This window comes from Panthera tigris, chromosome D4 (genome assembly GCF_018350195.1).
Source record: "Panthera tigris isolate Pti1 chromosome D4, P.tigris_Pti1_mat1.1, whole genome shotgun sequence".
Lineage (NCBI taxonomy): Eukaryota > Metazoa > Chordata > Mammalia > Carnivora > Felidae > Panthera > Panthera tigris.
The window spans coordinates 57603487-57622753 of NC_056672.1; the positions used below are offsets into that span (position 1 = coordinate 57603487).

The 19267-nt window shown below is 39.8% G+C and overlaps 1 protein-coding gene and 1 long non-coding RNA gene across 2 annotated transcripts in view; one reads left to right on the top strand and one right to left on the bottom strand.

Annotated features, from left to right (window-relative positions):
• The window catches only part of LOC122233108 (homeobox protein Hox-D13-like), a 79333-nt gene that overhangs the window by 2406 nt on the left and 57660 nt on the right, over nucleotides 1–19267 (bottom strand). Inside the window, exon 2 of the mRNA XM_042964491.1 lies at nucleotides 15486–15556. Within this exon, the coding sequence (XP_042820425.1) occupies nucleotides 15486–15556 (71 nt within the window). The remainder of the gene's footprint in view (nucleotides 1–15485; nucleotides 15557–19267) is intronic.
• LOC122233109 lies at nucleotides 10361–14498 on the top strand. The gene is made up of 2 exons (XR_006210570.1): nucleotides 10361–10448; nucleotides 14431–14498. It is a non-coding gene; the product is annotated as an uncharacterized LOC122233109 (long non-coding RNA).

A 19267-nucleotide genomic window follows, 5' to 3' on the forward strand; every position in this document is an offset into this window, starting at 1 on the left:
AAATATGATATAATTATATACATGTATATTATATAATTATATAGCTATAATATATAATTACATATAATTAATTCTAATAGTTTAGCATAATCTTTTTGAATTTTCTATATATATAATCCTGTTGGCAGAAAATAATGACCATTCAATTTCTTTTTTTCAAATACATTTTTCCTTTTGTCTTGTCTTACTGCACTGGCTAGGACCTCTAGTACAGTGCTAAATAGAAACAATGAGAATAGGCATTTTTATCTAATTCCCAAACTAGAAAACTTCCAACATTTCACCACTAAGTATGATGTTTGCAGTAGGTTTTTGCAGATCCCTATAGCAATTAAAAGAGTTCTCTTTTATTTCTAAATTGTTAAAAGTTTATTATAAAGGGATGTTTAATTTTATCAAAATTTCCTGCATGAGGTAATCATATAATTTTTCTGTTAATATGTGAATTACATCGGGGCACTTGGGTGGCTCAGCCGGTTAAGTGTCCGACTTCAGCTCAGGACATGATCTCATGATTAGTGAGATGGAGCCCCACATCGGGCTCTGTGCTGACCGCTCAGAGCCTGGAGCCTGCTTCAGATTCTGTGTTTCCCTTTCTCTCTGCCCCTCCTCCGCTCACAGTCTCTCTCTCTCAAAAATAAACATTAAAAAAAAATTTTTTTTTAAATATATGAACTATATTCACTGGATTTGTTTTGTTGTTGTTGTTGTTGTTGTAAAGATACATTTTTTGAAGTTTATTTATTTTGAGAGAGAGAGAGAGTGAGCTGAAGAGGGCAGAGAAACAGAGACAGAGAGAGAGAATCCCAAGAGGCTCCACACTGCCAGTATGGAGAGTCCAGGGCTCAAACTCATGAACCTCGAGATCATGACCTGAGTCAAAGTCTAGAGTCAGGCACTTAACCTACTGAGCCACCCAGGTGCCCTGACACTGACTGGTTTTGGATATTAAACCAATTTTGCATTCCTAATAAAATCCTGTCTTATTTATTACCCTTATTATATATTGTTGGATTTGTTTTGCTCACATGTTGATTAGGATTTTTACATCTATGTTTTGTTTTGTTCTGAGGGAGAGAGGAGGAGAGAAATATTTAAAAAATTTTTTTAAATGTTTATTTATTTTTGAGAGAGAGAGAGAGAGCACGCAAGGAGGGGAGGGGCAGAGGGAGAATCCCGAGCAGGCTCCTCGATCCATGTAGAGCTTGATCCCATGATGGTGAGATCACGAACTGAGCCAAAATCAAGAGTCAGATGCTTAACAGACTAAGCCCCCAGGTGCCCCAACATCTGTGCTCTTATATGAAATTAGCTGTTATTTTCCATTTTTATAATGTCCTCATCAAGTTTTTTTACAAAGATTATGCTAGCCTTAGAAATTAATGGGGGGGGGGAGCGGGGGGGCACCAGGGTGGCTCAGCTGGTTAAGTGTCTGACTTTTGCTCAGGTCACAATCTCCTGGTTTATGACTTCAAGCCCCACACTAGGCTCTCTGCTGTCAGCACAGAGCCTATTTCAGATCCTCTGTCTCTCTCTCCTGCATGTTCTCTCTTGATAAGATAAGATAAGATAAGATAAGATAAGATAAGATAAGATAAGATAGAAATTAATTGGGGATGGGATGCTTGGATGACTCAGTCAGTTAAGCGCCCAACTCTGGGTCTCTGCTCAGGCCATGATCTCACGGTTCACAGGACTGAGCCCTGGGTCAGACTCTGCTAGCAGCAGTGGAGCCTGCTTGAGATTCTCTCCCTCTCTCTCTCTCTCTGCCCTTCCCCTGCATGCACACGCTCTCTCTCTCAAATAAATAAAAACATTTTTTAAAAAAAGAAATGAATCGGGGAATGTTTTCTCTTTCTCTACTCTGTAGTTTCTGTAAGACTGAGGTTACAGATTAATTCTTTAATTGTTTGGTAGAATTTGCTGGTTAGCCAACTGAACTTGGAATTAAATTTCTTGTCAGAGTTGCAGTCTTTCCCTTATTATTTTTTTAAAGATTTTATTTTGGAGGCACCTGGATGCCTCAGTCGGTTGGACATTCAACTTCGGCTCAGGTCATGATCTCGTTGATCCTGATATCAAGCCCTGAGTCGGGCTCTGTGCTGTCAGCTCAGAGCCTGGAGCCTGTTTCGGATTATGTGTCTCTCTCCCTCTCTCTTCCTCCCTCTCCCTCTCTCTTCCTCCCTCTCCCTCTCCCTCCTTCTCCTCTCTCTCTCTCTCTCTCTCTCTCTCCCGCTTCCCTGCTTGTGCTCTATCTCTCTCTCAAAAATAAACATTAAAAAAAATTTTTCAATAAAGATTTTATTAAGTAATCTCTACACCCAACGTGGGGCTCAAACTCACAACCCTGAGATCAAGAGTCACATGCTCCACCAACTGAGCCAGCCAGGTGCCTGTCTTTTCCTTATTTTTTTTTTTAAGTTTATTAATTTTGAGAGAGAGACACAGACAGAGAGGCAGAGGGAGGGAGAGAGGGAAAGGGAGAGAGGCAGAGGGAGAGAGGGAGAGGGAGAGGGAGAGGGAGAGGGAGAGGGAGAGGGAGAGGGAGAGAGAGAGAGAGAGAGAGAGAATCCCAAGCAGTCTCTGTGCTGTTAGTGCAGAGCCCTACTCTAGGCTCGATCTCACAACCTGTTGAGATCATGGCCTGAACTGAAATCAAGAGTCGTCCGACACTTAACCAACCAAGTCAACCAGGCTCTCTTTTCCTTACTTTTTACAAAGGAGGAACAATATAATCGTAGGATACATGTAAGGAAGATCTCATACTGAAACTCACAAACTGCTTCTAGAAAACTAACTTCTAATCTTGTGAATATGAAGGGTTCTACTGCTGAAAATACACTTTCTAGCACACAGCATAAACAATAACCATAAATAAATTATACAAAAGTGACAAACAGTCTGCCAAACAGTAAATATAAAATTTCATTTGGTTCTAAATTTTGCATTTCTAAGACATCACAGACTTATCTAAACAAGATGATTATCTGAAGGACCTTTATAGGAGAGCTGACTCTGAGGCTATGGTCTTTCTTTGACACTTTTTTCACAATACCTTCCAGTATTTACTAAATGTCTCTTTCCCCCATGAAACTGTAAACTCCTCAAGAGCAGGTCCCATTTCTCTTTTGTTTGTTGTCACTGATGTCCATATTTGGAGAATGTTGGCTAGTAGAGAACACACAAAAAAGGAGAGGCATCTCTTATTTTAAGGTGTTCAAACGCATGATTCAAGAGCTGCAGATTAAAAATCACTTGTCCAGATGCTGAAGAACCACTCACGTAAAGAAAAAATATCAGAGGGAAAAAAAATGGTAAACACTTTTGGGACCTGCCAAAGAAGGTGTTGGGTAGAGAATGGCCTTCCTGTTGGGAGTCCATGACCTTTATAATGAAGAGGCAGTTTCCCACTGTTAACACTGTCAGGAATAGGGTTGTGCTGTCATCACATCCACTGCCAAGTCTCCTGATTGTAACCTCACTCCAATCCCAACCACTACTGCTGAATTAGTGGCCTCTATTCTGTGCTCTAACATAGCATTAATCATTTGGCTATGCAAATATGTATTCACTTGAGTCTTCTGGGCATTCGACAGAGAACTCCTTGAAGCCAAGGACTAAGTCTCACTGACTCTGGCAAGGGTTCTAGCATATGGCAAGCACTCAGTAGGTTCCAAATTAATGATATGTGATATTTCATAGCAGTGGTAATTCCAGTGTGTTTCTCAATAGGCAAATTCCCAAGAAGAAATGAGACACAAAAAGCAGAATGGATAATAAAAGAAGAACAAGGAGACCAAAAAGAATTTCAAACTTTCCTCAAGTTAGCTCTGCTCACCCTCCTCCCTAAACGTTTCCCTCCCTCCACCAAAACCAGCAGAAAGGACCTAATAAGATGAAGCTACATAGTGGAAAGGTGTATTGGCCTAGCACTATTCAGGCTATACATTATCTATAACCATGACAAGATGTGATCTAATGCAAAACATCAGAATAAGCATTTTCACCCACAAGTGTTACCACCTATCAGAGTGGAAAGGTTATTTATCAGCAGCTGCCAGCTATAGTTGCTAAAGACCAGAAAGGGGTAGCAAATGCACACCCAAATCCAATTCTACTGAAAGCCTCCCATAATGTAGCCAGCTTTAGGATGGAAGAGTAGGCAGACTGCTCTTCCCACGGTACAGGTGTGAGATGCCAGGGACTAAACCGTGACAGTTCTTAAGGCAGTGAAGATGAGAAGTGCTAAAGCAGAACCAGGTGAAAGGCCATCAGCCAGAAAGGAGTTCAAGATGGTTGAATAAAGAAGCCCGAGTGGGTTGAATAAAGAAACCCAAGCTAGTCAGAAAGTGGAAAAAATAGAGACCCATATCAAATCAGAAATGGAGAGGCAAGGGTGCAAATAAAGCACACACTGCACATCATGGCATATTTAATCTCTGGAGCAGGACAAATGAGAAAGAGCGGACTCTGAGGCATGACGTGCCTTAACGCACACCCTTTGAAGCAGAGATCTTAAAGGTACCTTGCTCATTCTGATCTGGTAAACAGGGAGCATCTTGGGAGCAATTCTAATTGCTATGACTCTCATTCTAAACCACTCCAGTGGCTCAATCTCAGGGCAAATCATACGCCAATACAATACTTTTAAAATATCCATTGGACAGGCAATGAAAAGAGTTAACCACATACAGATCTAGGTTGTTCAACAAAGCCTGTTAATTTTACTGTTAAGGATAAACCATCTCTTCTTTTTTTTCCTCTTTTTTAAAGTTTGAGAGAAAGAGAGGGGGAGGTAGGGAGAGGGGGAATAAGCACAAGCAGGGCAGGGGCAGAGAAAGAGGGAGAAAGAGGATCCCAAGCAGACTCTGTGCTGTCAGTGTGGATCCTGACTCGGAACTGAACTCACTAATGGTGAGATCATGACATGAGCCACAATCAAGAGTTGGACACTTAACTGACTGAGCCACCCAGGCACCCCAGGGATGAACCATCTCTTATTTGTAACATTAAGTACTACACTTAGGTTTTTTTCATTGTTTTGATGTTATAAAGATAAAATGAATTCTCTCATACATACATATAGTTTGGGCTGCATTTGAAAATATCTCCTTAAGGGAGCCTGGGTGGCTCAATTTGTTAGACGTCCGACTTTGGCTCAGGTCATGATCTCATAGTTTATGGGCTTGAGCCCTGTGTCGGGTTCTGTGCTGACAGCTCAGAGCCTGGAGCCTGCTTCAGATTCTGTGTCTCCCTCTCTCTCTGCCCCTCCCCCACTCATGCTCGCTCGCTCTCTCTCTCTCTCTCTCTCTCTCAAAAGTAAACATAAAAAAAAAATTAGACACTAACATAAAATATGACCCAAAAAGCCAGTGAGCATGGGCTACACTTATATAAGTGCTTCAAGAAAATAAACGAATTATAGTATAAGCACTTGTTAAGAAACAGAAAAGCAGACAACTAGCTCCTTCACTTTGAGGAAGACAATGAAAAAGTAGTTGCTAAAAAGGGACATGAGAATGATTGAGATGCAAGAAACATGAGAATGTTTTCTACACAGATCAGAACACAGGAATATCTTGTAATTTCCACCATATTTGATGGAAAACAGAATTTCCTGTAGGGAATTCCTGGTGGGTCTCATGTGACTGCATAGTTGATACCCTGCTCTGGATCATGCCCATGGCTATAGACTTCTAACACCCCGCATTCAGGAGATGTGGCCAGCTCACTGAAAATGCCAATGTCCTCGTGGTCACTTCCACTGATGATATGCATTTTAGACACTGACTAACCTGGGTGGTTTTGCACAGATGTTGTGATAGATGGCACTTTGCTACAAACCCTGCACCCTCCTGCCCAAATCACATTCAACAGGCCTTTCCCAAACTTTAAATAAAAAAGTGTGTAACCTGACCAGATTCACACAAAACAGACATGATCACCTTAAATAAAAACCTTTAAGGCAGGACAACTCTATACAAGTATCAAATTTAAGCTCCCACAGTAAATTTATTGATCTCCTCTCTCCTTGCGTGTTACTGTTACAAAAGTGTCTTATAAATAAAAACAAATTAAATTTAGAGGGCAATGACCTTCCAAAGGCCAAAACAAGAATGCCACATAACAGGGCACCTTGGTGGTTCAGTTGGTTAAGCATCTGACTCTTGATTTTGGTTCAAGTCATGATCCCAGGGTCATGGGATCAAAGCCTGCATTAAGATTCTCTCTCTCCCTCTACATCTCTGCCCTCCCCAAAATAAATTAAAAAACAAAACAAAACAGAATGCCACAAAACAATAATCTCAAAATATCTATCATTACAATGTGGTTTTTTTCCAAGTAGGCTTCACGTCCAGCACAGAGCCCAACACAGAGCCGAACTCACAACTCTGAGATCAAGCCTTGAGCTGAGAAAGAAAATGTAGGGAACCATCTGAATGGAAACAGATTTCCTAAAAATAAGAGCAATGAAACACATTTCAGAAAGGACTACACTGACAGATTTGCTCCCAAAATAATTTTAAATTTCTGAATGGGAAAAAATTCATTAAAAATTAAAAGCTGGGGGGGGGGGGTTGGGGGGGGCTGGGTGGCCCGACTCTAAGCATCCGACTCTTGATTTCGGCTCAGGTCATGACCTCACGGTTTGTGAGTTTGAGCCTCACATGGGGCTCTGCACTGACATTGTGGAGCCTGCTTGAAATTCTCTCTCTCTGGCCCTCCCCCACTTTCTCTTTAAACATTAAAAACAATTTTCTAAAAAATTAAAAGCTGGGAAACTTTTTTCAAGTATAACAGATGATTAATGTTCCTATGCAAAGGGATGGGAAAAGGGGAATATCCCAAAAGAGAAAATTATGCAAAAGACAAATCTTAAAAAAGCAGTGACTAAGTAACAAATGAACATATGAAATCTATACAACCTTGGTAGTAATCACAGAAATATTCATTGAAACAATTAGAAACCATTTCTCATCAATCATTCAGAAAGTAACTGGTATTATGAATGCTATTCAATGTGAAAAGGAAGTGAGACAGGCATTCTCATACGGAAGCATAAACTGATGCATATGAATGTGCAAAAAATATACAAAAAGAGACAAAGGCTGAAAAAAGTTCATATCCTTTGATTCAATTCTATTCTAATAATCTATGCTAAAGAAATACATCATTTGGAGGCACCTGGGTGGCTTGGTCGGTTAAGCGTCCGACTTCGGCTCAGGTCATGATCTCACGGTCCATGAGTTCGAGTCCCGCCTCGGGCTCTGTGCTGACAGCTCAGAGCCTGGAGCTGGTTTCGGATTCTGTGTCTCCCTCTCTCTCTGCCCCTCCCCTGTTAATGCTCTGTCTCTCTCTGTCTCAAAAATAAATAAACGTTAAAAAAAAATTTTTTTTTAAATTTAAAAAAAGAAATACATCATTCAAAACTTATTACACAGCTACAATAATCAAAACACTGTAGTACTGGTATAAGGACAGATACATAGACCAACTGAACAGGATAGAGAGCCCAAGAATAAACCCTTACATATATGGTTCAAGTGACCCCAAAAGGGTCAAAGAGTTCCAAGACAATTCAATGGGAAAAGAACACTCTTCAACAACAGTGCTGGGAACTCGATATCCATATACAAAACAATGAAGAGAGACCCTTACCTTACCCTATATACAAAAATTAACTCAAATGAGTCAAAGATCTGAACTTAAGAACTAAAACTATAGAAATTTTAGGAAAAAACACAGGGGAAAACCTTCATGAGATTGGATTGCAGCAATTTCTTGGATATGACACCAAAAGGCAGACGAGAGAAAAATTAATTGGAATTCCTTCAAAGTAAGAATTTCTGTGCAAAGGACACAACCAACAGAGTAAAAATGCAGCCTCCAGAATGGGATAAAATATTTGCAAATCATCTGTCTGATAAGGGGTTAATACTGACACTACATAAAGAACTCCTACAACCAAACAAAAACCAAACCTGATTAAAAAATGGGCAAAGGTGGGGCCCCTGGGTGGCTCAGTTGGGTAAGCTTCCGACTTCAGCTCAGGTCATGATCTCACGGTTTGTGAGTTCAAGCCCCGCGTCAGGCTCTGTGCTGACAGCTCAGAGCCTGGAGCCTGTTTCAGATTCTGTGTCTCCCTCTCTCTCTGACCCTCCCCTGTTCATGCTCTGTCTCTCTCTGTCTCAAAAATAAATAAACGTTAAAAAAAATTAAAAAAAAAATGGGCAAAGGTCTTGAATAGACATTTCTCCAAAGTAGATAAACAAATGACCAACAAGCACATGAAAAGATGTTCAACATCACTAATGAGTAGGGCAATGAAAATCAAAACCACAATGAGATACTACCTCATATGCAACAGGATGGCTACCATTAAGAACAATAACAGAAAATAACAAGAGTTGGCAAGGATTTGGAGTGTAAAATGGTGCAGCCACTTTGGAAAACAGTATAGCAGTTCCTCAAAACTCTAAAAGTATAAATGATCCGGCAATTTCACTTCTGGGTGTATACCCAAAAGAACCGAAAGCAGAGTCGCTAAGAGATATTTGTACACCCATGTTCCTAACAGCATTATTCACAATAGCCAAAACGTGGAAACAACCCAAGTGTCCCATCCATGGATGAATGAAAAGACAAAATGTGTTATATATACATACAACAGAATGTTATTCAGCCTTTAAAAAAATGGAAATTCCAACATTTATGCTACAACATGAACATACCTTAACAATGTTATATTAAGTGAAATAAGCCAGGCACAAAAAGACAAATATATTATGATTCCATTTATATGAGGTACATAGAACACTCAATCATAGAGACAGAAAGTAGAATGGAAGCTGCCAGGGGCTCTGGGGAGAGATGAGGAGTTACTGTTTAATGGATACAGTTTTGCAAGATAAAAGAGCCCTGGAGATTGGTTGTACAATAATGTAAAAAGTATATTCACACTCAACACTACTGTACTGTACACTTAAAAATGATTAAGAAGGGGGCACCTGGGTGGCTCAGCCAGTTAGGCGGCTGACTTTGGCTCAGGTCATGATCTCACAGCTCAAAGGCATGTGAATTTGAGCCCCACATCGGGCTCTCTGCTGACGGCTCAAAGCCTGGAGCCTGCTTCCAATTCTGTGTCTTCCTCTCTCTTTGCCCCTCTCCTGCTTGTGTTCTCTCTCCCTCTCTCTCAAATGTTAAAAAATATATATTTTTAATGATTAAGAAGGTAAATTATATGCCTAGGTGTATTTTACCACAGTTAGAAAAATATTTCATCACAGCAGCAAAAGAGATGTTTAAAAATATAAACCAGATCATAGCATTCCTTTCCATAAAACCTTGCAAAGTCTTCCCACAACAGGAAGAATGAAATCTAAACTTTCCCTGGCTTATTACCAAGTTCACGATCTGCCCTGTGCCTACCCCTTCAACCTCATCTCTTACCACTTCTATCCTCATCCACCTGGCTTGTACACATCAGTCTTTCTTCTATTTGTATGATCTTTCTAGCCTCGGGGCCTTTGTACTAACCCTTCCCTCTCCCTATGATATTCTCCTCATGGCCCAGATTTTCACAATTTATTCCTTCCTCTCATTCAGATCTTAGCTTAAGTGTCACCATCTTAAAGGCCTTCCCTACCACCTAATCTAGAGTAGCCAACTGCCCAATTACTTGTAGAGTGCTTATGAGCATCTGATTATTTGTTGGTTTACATGTACAGTTAATTTTCTGCCCCTTTCACAAAAAATAAGCACCAGAAGAACAAGGACCTTCCTTGGTAGCCTTTTCACCACTCTACCCTGGTGACTCAACAGTGCCTGGGACATAGTAGGCACTTAATAAATATTTGCTGTATGAATAAATGCATAATAGTTTTTAAAAATGACCTAAGGCTCCAAAATTAAAGACAGATTAAATAAATTACCATGTATCCTTATGGTAGAACATTATGCAGCCATTTTAACTGATGTTTCATGTACATACAGTGCAGAAAAGATGACCATACATAGTAAATTCTCCCATCCTTCATTCTCTTCTTCTTACGTTGACATTACTCCCTAGTGGTGAGATTGAGGCTCCCTCCTCTTGAATTTGGGCAGGTCCGTGACTATGCTGGGAAGTGATGCTTTGTGACTTCTAAAGTTAGGTCATAAAAGGCCATACGCATCTTCCCCTCTTGGGGGAGAAATCAAGGTACAATGCTATGAGGAAACCCACACTACATTTTAGGCACTCAAGCCAAGGGGCTCAGTTGAAGTCGCAGCTGATAACCAGGATTAACCATTAGACATGTGAGTGAGGACTTCAAGATGACTCCAGCCTCAGCCACCATTTGACTATAACTGCATGAGAAAACTCCCAAGCAAGAACCACCTAGCTGAACACAGGAAACCTCAGAACCAAGAAAGATACAAGTGCTCTGCACCAAATGAATTTTAGGGTAATTAATTACATACACAGCCATAGATAACCAGAGCAATTTAGTTTTATTTTAACCATGCAGATAATGCAAAGTGATGGAGTTTTTTTTATGACAGTCTGTTGCTGTGTACTTCCCCAATTTTCCATAATGAGCACATGTAACTATGTAACTGGGTGCATGGTGAGATTTTTTTTTTTTTTTTTTTTTTTTAGAGAGAGAGAGAGAGAGAGAGAGAGAGAGAGAGAGAGAGGTAGGTGAGGGCAGAGAGAGAGGGGAAGAAAATCCCAAGCAGGCTCCACACTGTCTGCACAGAGCCCAACGCAGGACTCAGTCTCATGAACCATGAGATCATGACCTGAGCCTAAATCAAGAGTCAGATGTTTGGGGTGCCTGGGTGGCTCATTCGGTTAAGCATCCAGCTTTGGTTCAGGTCATGATCTCATGGGCCATGAGTTCGAGCCCCAAACTGGGCTCTGTGCTGACAGCTCAGAGCCTGGAGCTGCTTCGGATTCTGTGTCTCCCTCTCTCTCTGCCCTCCTCTGCTCATGCTCTCTCTCAAAAATAAACATTTTTTAAAAATTAAAAAAAAAAAAAAAAAAGAGTTCATTGCTTAACCGAATGAGCCACCCAGGCGCCTGAGATTTGATTTTTTTTTTTTTAAAGCATGGGAGCCAGAACAATTAAAAGGATATTTAACTGACTTTTTTTTTTAATTTTATTTTTTTTAATTTACATCCAAATTCGTTAGCATATAGTGCAACCATGATTTCAAGAGTAGATTCCTTAATACCCCTTACCCATTTAGCCCATACCCCCTCCCACAATCCCTCCAGTAACCCTCTGTTTGTTCTCCATATTTAAGAGTTTTAACTGACTTTTTTTTTAACAGACCATAGAAGATTTAGGAATGGCTTATAAGCATATAAAAAAAATGCTCAGCATACTTAGGAAGTATGGGAGAAATGCAAATTAAAACAACAACTGAGATGTCCCACTACAGCTGCTATAATTTAAAAGACGACCGAAGTGTGGGACGTAAACATGTGGATGTGAAGAAACTGGGTCCCTCATGCATTTACTAGAATGTAAAATGGTGCAGCCACTTTGCAAAACAGTTTAGTAATTTCTCAAAATGTTAAAAATATATCATGTGACCAACTAAACAAAAACATACTTACATAAAAATGTTCCTAGCAGTGTTATTCATAATAACCAAAATATGGAAACATACCCATCAACTGGTGAATGGGTAAACAAAAAGCATTAGATGCACACCATGGAATATTATTCACCCATAAAAAGGAATGGAATTCATGCTTCAAAATAGACAAATCTTGAGATAATCATGCTAAGTGAGAGAAGCCACACACAAAAGCCACATATTCTATGATTCTGTCTATACAAAATGTACAGAACAGACAAATCCATAAAGACAATGATTAGTGATTGTCAGGAGCTGGGGCAAGGGATAACGAAGAGTGACTGCTAATGGTTGTGGGTTTTTCAGTGAGGAATGTGAAGATTTTCCAAAATTAGATGGCGGAGACAGTCGTACAACTCTGGATATACTAATAACCACTATTTGCAATTATACAAATATAACTAGTTAATCTTGTTAATACTAAATTCCAATTATTACTTCTGGGTAGAAGGGTTAAAATTAGTGCTACATATCTTTTTAGAATCAAAGTGTAATTTTTTAAAAGCCTAAAAAAATTAAAATATCAAGGTTACAATAAAGTATACAGTCCTGAAAGAAAAAACAGTCACACATTTCCTACCTTCCCTGAAAGTAGTGGTCTGCATGGCATTACACAAACCAGATTGGTACCTTCTTCTGTGACAAATGGAAGTTTTGTCCAGAAAAGACTTCTGCCCTGAGTAGCCATTCACATACATGCCAGTTTAGAAAGAATTCTCCCATTTCCTTCTCTCAAGTGACCAGCATTCTGGGAACTGTTCCAGGCCACTCTAGGAAAGTGTACCATTGAGGCTACAAATTAATTCATCTCACCCCCTGGTTCCATCCCCAGTCACATACAGATGAGTTAAAATTGAGGCAACTTTTAAGAAAAATCATGTTTTGTTCCCAAATCTGAGAAATGGACCATGCCTGAAAGTTAAGTGAGGACAATAAGCGAGGCATCAACATGTGTTGGGACAATGTTTTCACAATCAGAATAGCTAAGCAATTATTTTGCATGACTTGTATAAGGGACAGAAGATCTGGTCTAGCTCCAGCACTGTAGGGTGACTCCTGAACAAGTCATTTCTTCCAGTGGGGTCACAGCTTCCAAGTTTGGTTTTTTTTTTTTTTTTTCAAACGTCTATTTTTGAGAGAGAGAGAGAGAGAGAGAGAGAGAGAGAGAGAGAGAGACAGAGCATGAGCAGGGGAGGAGCAGAGAGAGAAGGAGACACAGAATCCGAAGCAGGCTCCAGGCTCTGAGCTGTCAGCACAGAGCCCGACACAGGGCTGGAACCCACGAACCATGAGATCATGACCTGAGCCAAAGTCAGACGGTCAACCGACTGAGCTACCCAGGCACCCCTTCCAAGTTTATTTTAAAAAGAGGGTTGGAGGGGTGCCTGGGTGGCTCAGTCTGTTGAGCGTCCGACTTCGGCTCAGGTCATGATCTCATGGTTCGTGGGTTCGAGCCCCGTGTCGGGCTCTGTGCTGACAGCTTGCTCAGAGCCTAGAGCCTACTTCGGATTCTGCGTCTCCTCCTCTCTCTGCCCCTCCCCTGCTCACACTCTGTCTCTCTCAAAAATAAATAAATGTGAAAAAAAAATAAAAAGAGAGTTGAATTATCTGAGTCCTATAATCCCTTCAATTCTCAAAGTGAGAGAATACTTTGAGTGTTGTGTACTTGTGTGAGTATGTATGTGTATGCAAACACATCCAAGTGCTATGTGCTATGTGTCAGGTAGCAGGCTCAATTTGTTTCTGCTTTTACAAAACCAATATCCATTTGTTAAAGAAGTCAGAAGCTGTTGCAAACATAAAGATCTTAATTTTTAGACATGCTATCCACAGCCTTCCTCCCTAGAATAATGCCTGATGATCCTATTCAAATCTGCTATCCAACTCTTGGTGGTTCTCATCCCACTTATTCTGCTCTACATTTTCTTTAATTCACTGCACTTATTGTAACATATTATTTATGTATGGTGTTTATTTTTATTGGCTGCCTCCCCCCAGCAAGACTGTACACTCATGAAAAAACAGCAATCTTTGTTTTGTATCCTGATATATTTCGTAAGTGCCTAGACACATAGCTGCCAGTCAATAAATCTGACTGAATCAATTGAATAAATTATAAATACACAGTCAAGAGGCTCTAATCCATTCTCTCCATTTCCCTCTGGGAAACAATCATAAGTATACAACACACAGCAGGCAGGACAAAGGGGAGAGCAGTTTCTCACAATTCTTTGATCTGTTGGTCAAATGACAAAATCCCTTAAAGTTCTCTTCCCTTCTCCCCGTGTATTTTAAGAAAAAAGTGCCATCTCCTAAAAGCACAAAATCGGTCATAGAAAGATGCAGAAATTAGGAGCAAAAATATTTCCAAGTAGATGGCAAGCAACTTGTGGAGGTAGAGAGAAATCTCATCTCCAGACTCTATCTGGAGACAGAACAGAGCACAGTTTGGCATCACCACTACGAATGAACAAATGGAGAAAAGCATATTATACTTAGCAGAGGGAAGAAAAACTTAACCCCAAAACATCTTCACAATTACAAAGAACAGTTGTAAGCAATATTACTGGCCTAAAGTGATTCTGCCTTTCCCTCTATCATCACTTTTTTTTTTTCCCAAATGCTCATTTCTAAAATCTCTGGTATACTGAATTTTACAGAGCTAACTGTATATAGTCTAGCAGTATCTTTCAGTGGCTTGCTATTAAAAAGTTAGAAGTTAAATCCATGCCTCTGGATTACTATAATAATAAAAGAGACTCTGGAATGCTAAAAGCATACCACTCTCTCTGTAAACAGGCTGAAATCTGTCTCGGCAAAGCTCACAAAGCCAGGGAGATCAACACACAGAACAAAGAAAACCATTTGGAAAATCCCAATGACCAACCAAACTTCTTGATCTAGCTCCAACAGGATGAGGGAGGAGGATCTTGATTAAAACAGCAGAGAAAAGGATCATTTGGATTGGTTTGCCTGGGAAAACTACCAAGGGAGTGATACATTGCTCCATGTAAGACACAGGAAATGGGAGGGAAGCCACTGGAAACTGATGATGGAAAAGACTAAATTTAAGTCCATCCAACATCAGCAGCCAGATGTTCCAAGCACCAAGCCCACATTAGTATCTACTTGCAAGGGCTGGGCCATCAACTGTGCTGATGAGTACTGGAAAGTCCCCAAGACCAGGTTGCTTGAGAGAAGAAGCAAAACACCAAAATGAAACAAAACCGCCAACAGTTTGGACCTGATTTAAAAACCAAACAAAAAATGAAACAAACAAAAAAACCCTCAGGCCCTAAGCAGGTTTCTTTTGCATGAATTAGACAGGTTCCATTCTTAATCCTCAACATTTCGATTGGGCTTTGGAAACAGAAAAAAAAAAAAAAAAAAAGTAAGTACGAGAAGAAATGGTAATGCAACACAATCAACTAAACAAAACAAAAAAAAACAAATCAAAGTGGCTAAGATAATTCAAACTAGAAACAGACACAAATTGCTGAGACAATTAGCAGCTTTGGGAGCACCTGTTCATATATTAAGATAATCCACCCAGTCTGTGCAAGAAACGAGGAAGCAAAGTGACAGGGACAAGGATGAGCATTAAAAAAAAAAAAAAAAAAAAAAAAAAAAATGGAGGTTTTATTAAGAGACCAGCCCACTTCCTGAAAATTATCCTCAAGTGTTCTGGAGTGGTCTAATAATCTGACACATACAGCAGCAAGGCCTTCTGTATCTCAAAATCGTGCCTCCCCAGGCACACCCTCCTGGCCCCATGTCCACAGTTATGCAAGTAAATCCAACAATATAAGGGCAGCATGCATTTTCACCATGATAGACATCAACACAGACCTCACCTTGTCACTGTCATCATGACAAATGTGGTCGTGATGGATGGACTGGCACTGAAAAGAAGCACCAACACTACCTACAAGAGAAAGGGAGGAAAAGTTAAGATGCATTAAGTCCTTACATTTAAGCTGTTTTTCCAATTAAAAGTGCTTTTCTATCATCCCATCTAATCCTCAACAATACTCAGAAGTAGGCAGGATAGAGATTGTATTATTCATGCAGCTTAAACAAAACAAAACACGGAGAGGCTGTCTTGCACAAAGTAGCAGTCAGTGAAGTGGTGTATCTGAAACTAGAATCTTGTTCAAACCCCTTATTCACCACTTTCTACTATACTGAGCAGTTAGCTTTCAAAGCATGGCCACCTAAGTAAGCCCAACAGCCTTCAATAAGGCAAACCTATTTAAAAATATAGACATACCCTATTCAGACTATATATACTTCCTTTGAGAAAAAAGCTGACACTATAAACTCTTAGCATATAGACAATACCATCTAATACACAATTATGGGGCACCTGGCTGGCACTCAGCTGGTGGAGCACGCAACTCTTGATCTTGGGGCTGTAGGTTTGAGCTCCGTGTTGGGTATAGAGAGATTACTTAAAAATAAAATGTTTAGGGGCACCTGGTTGGCTCAGTCAGTTAAGCATCCAACTCTTGATTTCAGGATTGTGAATTTGAGCCCCAAGCTGGGTGTAGAGATTACTTAATAAAACCTAAGGGGCACCTGGGTGACTCAGTTGGTTAAGCATCTGTCTCTTGATTTCAACTCAGGTCATGATCTCATGGTTCATGAGTTTGAGCCCTGCATCAGGCTCTGTGCTGACAGTGCAAGCCTGCTTGGGATTCTCTCTCTCCTCTTTCTGCCCTGCCCCATTTGCACATGCCCCTCTCTCGCAATAAATAAACTTTAAAAAAATAAAATCTTAAAAAATGTTTAAGGGGCACCTGGGTGGCTCAGGTGGCTGAGCATCTAACTCTTGGTTTTGGCTCGGGTCGTGATCTCATGGTTTGTGGGATTGAGCTCTTGAGTTGAGTTCTGTGCTAGCAGTGCAGAGCCTGCTTAGGATTCTCTCTCTCCCAATCTCTCTGTGCCTCCCCCCACTTTGTGTGTGAGCGCACTCATGCACGCTCTCTTTCTCTCAAAATAAAAAACACTTGGGGCGCCTGGGTGGCTCAGTCGGTTAAGCGTCCGACTCCAGCTCAGGTCATGATCTCGCGGTCTGTGAGTTCGAGCCCCACGTCAGGCTCTGTGCTGATGGCTCAGAGCCTGGAGCCTGGAGCCTGTTTCAGATTCTGTGTCTCCCTCTCTCTCTGACCCTCCCCCATTCATGCTCTGTCTCTCTCTGTCTCAAAAATAAATAAATGTTAAAAAAAATAATAATAAATACTTATTTTTATTTTTAAAATAAAAATTTTAAATGTTAAAATTTTAAGTTTAAAATTTACAAAATTAAAGCATTTATATTTTTTTTTAATGTTGAATACACAATCATATAAGATTATAAATCAGTTGTTACTTTGAAAGTATACTTTTTTACTACACCTCTTTGTTAATTTGAAGAACTATCTCCTAATGACTGCTCTATAATAGTGACATTTTTAACCAATAGGAAAACAAATGATTATTCAATAAATGATTCAACAACTGATGAGCCATTTGAAAAAGTTTGGTTCCTACATCACACCATACAGAAAATGGTGGCTCAAAGATCTATATAAATGTAAAAACAATGAAATCAGTTTTAAAGGAAATGTAGACTTAAAAAATAATCTTGGGATAAGAGAAACTTTCTGAAAGATAGCTAAAACAAAAGGCATAAACAAAAAGTCAGCAGGCATGACTGCCTACCAAAGATGAGCAAAACCCCTTCTTCTTATGTATGAGAATTTGACCTTGGGTTAATCCCTCTTAAACTGATTAAAGCAACATGCTACCTGTATGTCGCTTGGCAACACTGCTTATGATATAAAGTTGCCAAACTAGTAAATTGCATCTGCATCTAGAAGTACAACGAACACTTAGTAGCAAGCCATGTTTTTGAGCTTCTCTGAGTCTAGTGACACGTAATTAGGCATGTCCCTTGCAGAGGATCCTTGAAACTATGCCTATGGATTTCTCTGTGGCACCCAAAGTGGTTACCATCTCTGAACCTGAGTTGTGAAAAGAACACTTTGGAAAGTATGAAGTGTTACATGAACTTCCACAAGGACTCCCATTATCTTTTTTTTTTAAAGATTTTATTATTTTTTTTAATGTTTATTTATTTTTGAAAGAGACACAGACAGCACGAGTGGGGAGGGGCAGAGAGAGGAAGACACAGAATCCGAAGCAGGCTCCAGGTTCTGAGCTGTCAGCACAGAGCCCAATGAGGGGCTCAATCCCCGCAAGATCATGACCTTAGCTGAAGTCAGACGCTCAATCGACTGAGCTAACAGGCACCCCTAAGATTTTATTTTTAAGTAATCTCTACACCCAATGTGGGGTTTGAACTCACGATTAAGAGTCACATGCTCTACCAATTGAGCCAGTCAGGTGCCCCAGGACTCCCACTATCTTATAGACAAGTTATAGTTATCATCTTATATCCTTCTGAATAAAGTGTTGCCAAGTGAGACCTATGGTCTTTTTATCATTCTGAATACATAAATGCTTAGTTGAACCTAAGACATCTGCCACCACTGCAGACATTACATTGTATTTTGTAAAATTCACCACACCATCAATTCAGATGTCCAATTATTCCACATGCAACTGAGAAAGAATGCTGCCTACTTTGACACATTTTCTTAATATTAAACTTTTTAATTTCATACATATTGAAATAAGTCTTTTAGACTTGTTTAAAGGTAGATTTTTATCCTATGTTACTCTTATGCATTGATAAAGAGAAAATACTGCCAGAATGGCTAAGATAAAAAACTCAAGAAATAACAAGTGTTGGTGAGGATGTGGGAAAAAAAGGAACCCTCACGCACTGCTGGTAGGAATGCAAATTGGTGCAGCCACTGTAGAAGAGAGTGTGGGGGCTTCTCAAAAAACTAAAAATAGAATTACCATATGACCTAGCAATTCCACTAATGGGTATTTACCCAGAGAAAACACTAGTTCAAAAACATATATGTACCCCTATGTTTATTGCAGTGTTATTTATAATAGCTAAGATATGGCAGAAACCCAAGTGTCTATCAACAGACAAATGGATAAAGATGTGGGGTGTGTGTGTGTTCAAATATTCCTCAGCCATAAAAAAGAATGCAATTTTGCCATTTTGCAATGACACGGATGAGCCTTGAGCATATAATGCGATGCGAAATCAGTCAGAGACAAATACCATATGATTTCACTCGTGTAGAATTTAAGAAACAAAACAAAACAATGAAAAAGAGACCAACAAAAACCCTAGAGTCCTAAATACAGAGAACAGGTGGTTGCCAGAGGGGAGGTGGGTGGGGGTGAAACACATAAAGGGGACTAAGAGTACACTTACTGTGATGAGCACTGAGAAATGTATAGAATTGTTGAAATATACTGTACATCTGAAACTAACACTGTATGTCAATTATACTTGGAAGGAAGGAAGGAAGGAAGGAAGGAAGGAAGGAAGGAAGGAGAAAGAAAGAAAAAGAAAGAAAGAAAGAAAGAAAGAAAGAAAGAAAGAAAGAAAGAAAGAAAAAATAATTACATTGGCAATAGCAGAGAAAATTTTTTAAAAACTACAAAGAATAAAAAAAACTTACCAGAAGGGTGCCTGGGTGGCTCAAGTAGTTAAGTGCCTGACTCT